At 37.2% G+C, this 2,631-nt stretch overlaps 1 protein-coding gene across 1 annotated transcript; it reads right to left on the reverse strand.

The window, feature by feature from the left end:
- Window positions 1–852: 852 nt before the first annotated feature.
- LOC112091200 (MACPF domain-containing protein At4g24290-like) lies at window positions 853–2,591 on the reverse strand. The gene is made up of 3 exons (XM_024164207.1): window positions 2,558–2,591; window positions 1,788–2,080; window positions 853–1,296 (listed from the first exon to the last, which is right to left on the reverse strand). Exons 2-3 carry the CDS (start codon window positions 1,821–1,823, stop codon window positions 1,030–1,032), a joined length of 303 nt encoding a protein of 100 aa, XP_024019975.1. The 5' UTR covers window positions 1,824–2,080; window positions 2,558–2,591; the 3' UTR covers window positions 853–1,029.
- Window positions 2,592–2,631: the final 40 nt, after the last annotated feature.

Genomic DNA, 2,631 nt, shown 5'->3' on the forward strand with positions numbered 1-2,631 from the left:
CAATTCATCATATGTCTTGTATATTTACATACGGAAGTTGTACAATTCATCATAAGTCTTGTATATTTACAAAAGTACAATGTTGTGGGTTTCAAACGTTTTAACTAGCATTGAAGGTAAAATTGTGTTCCTTATATGATTTTTTTGTAAAATTTGAACTTATCACGCGATGAGCATATGTAATTACCATTAAATTTTTAAAATCATTGTTCCTTTTATTATTAGTATCTAAAGTTTTGCTCAAAGAAAACGCAAAGTTCAGGGATTAATCAATAGTATTTTTTTTTTTTTTAAAAAGTCTCAAATTTTGAGAGTTTCAAAAAGTATATGTTAAAGTTAGTTTCAGTGAAAGCCAACTCAGCAGGGTCGTTACATAATCAACCAAAAAAAGTTTAGTTGCGGGCGTTGTCGTGAGGTGGTGGGTCTCTTCGTCTGTCTGTCAGAAGTCACCGACAGCGAGATGGCTGCGGAGGTGGTTGATGAAGGTCGAGAGAGAAATGGGTTTGATTGTGGGAGTGGGAGTGCACTTGAGAGACGCATGAAAATAAACTTTCATCTACACCGTCCATTTTTTAATCTAATGGCCACAATTTTTGAGCAGATCAATCAAATAAAATTGATGTGCCGGATTAGAGACTCATCCTTAATATGTATATTGGCTGATTTATTATATTTCATGTTATTGATTTGTTTCTTCTAATTAATCACTTCCACATACACACCCACTCTTTTTGATTTCTTTAACTGTGTTTCTTCAGACAAAGTATAGTATCAATTGAGTTAGGTATCACGGATCATGAACACATTAAAAAAAAAAAACACACACACACACACAAAAGGAAAAGTGTACCAATGAGATTTATCATATAACTTTGTCTTTACATTTTCTATTGGGGTAGCTAGGTAGAGGCTACATTCTTTAAATAATGCATTGAGAATTGTGGGTGTCTTGTTTTTCCTTGGCAGATAACCCACAGAATCGTGGATGCTCCTATATCTCAGGACCATAAAACTTGCCCATGTTTCTTTTCAGTTGGAAATCATCAATGAAAGTCTAGTTTCTGCAATTGTTTGTTTGGAAGTAACTGTCCTCCTTTCTGTCTTTTCCTCACGTAGTACCATCTGAGACTTTTCCAATGCAATAATGTATAGCATGATGAACACCCCATCAAAAGCAAGGGTCTTATGGTTGGCTGCATCTTTCTGCCAACAACCTGAGAAATCAAACATTGCATTGAAGAGGCCCGAACGAATTATTCCAGTCAAAGAAATTTCCTGGTTGAACTGCTCTGACATCTGGGAGTGAGAAAAAATGCGGTTAGTTACTGAAACAGAGAAAGCTACAATACATTCAATGAAATCTCTTAATACCAATGGTTATTAAAGTGCCCAGAAAGAAACATCCATCTCCATTGGATCACAATTATACCTGAACATGGCAGGTATTTATTGAATGACAGGTGGATCTCACCGATCCAAGTTTACTAAAATTGGCATGCATTCCTTCATCTCTTCATGATTTTTCCTCTTTTTGGTACGCTTTTAAATAGTGTCAAACATAGATTAGTGGGCAAATATTACTTTTGCCAAGACTTCTCATGCATAAGAATGCATACGAGTGGCAAAGGAGAAAATAAAACGACAAGTAACATATTCCCAACTTCATAGTTCATATGCATGAGAAAGCATGCCAATTTGCAGGAGAAAGTGATCTCTTATGAGTTATGGTGAGAGATTAAGAAATCATCATTAAGAATAAACGACAACAAAACTTGAAGAAGAAATACCTGTTGGAAAGAGAGAACATCGGACCTAAACCGCATTCGCTCGCCTTTATCGCATTGGATGGATTTAGAAACATTCGAGATTGTAATTCCACTGGGCAAAACGATTTCACGGCCATCGTCTTCATGAATCTCGATCAAACGCGAATCAGAGGAGTCTCCTCCTTTGCAGTACTTGAGCTGTAGATCTGTTGAGATGTCGTATCCCCTCCCTATCAACTCCGGGAAAGGATACAACGACCGATTCTCCGGCACATCCTTTTTGCATTTGGATTCAAAGACTTTCCCACAAGTGACTGCAAGAAGACTACAAGTTTATTTCGAAGAACCCTGAGAATGAAACATTAATTTTTGTTTTTTCCTTTTTCCCAATGCCCAGATAGCAAAAAACTTCCTTTAGTTGTGGGAAGCCCTCAACGTCCGTAGAGAAGAACTATAATTGAAAAAACCCTGACACCCAACTAGATTATAGCATCAATTTCCCCAACAAAGAATACTTGCAAAATCACAAATTTTCACTGCCCAGAAGAAGAAATTAGATCAAAACAGTGCTCGCAACGACTTCGCAAGACAGAACCCAGAAATCTTTCGCACAAATGCCCTCAAAATCACGAACCCCAGATGAGAAAATCAAGAAAAATAAGCAAACCCTAGCCCCTTAAAAATCAAATCAAAATCCCCAAAAGAAAAAAAAATCCGTGTAAAGAGAATCTTACTTCTTTCTCAACAATAAGAATAAGAATTATTATTATAAATTACAACAAGATACCTACCTGCGGAGGCGGCCGAGGAAGCAGCGGCGGAGAAAGAGGAGGAAGGGGTGGTGGTTGAGGAGAGAGGGAATGTG

This window comes from Morus notabilis, unplaced genomic scaffold (assembly GCF_000414095.1).
Source record: "Morus notabilis unplaced genomic scaffold, ASM41409v2 Scaffold2747, whole genome shotgun sequence".
NCBI lineage: Eukaryota > Viridiplantae > Streptophyta > Magnoliopsida > Rosales > Moraceae > Morus > Morus notabilis.

Coding starts and splice junctions, on each gene's coding strand:
- LOC112091200 (XM_024164207.1), bottom strand. CDS start 1,823: ATGCGGTTTAGGTCCGATGTTCTCTCTTTCCAACAG. Junction 1,297..1,787: donor ATGTTCTCTCTTTCCAACAG/GTATTTCTTCTT, acceptor TCTCACTCCCAG/ATGTCAGAGCAGTTCAACCA.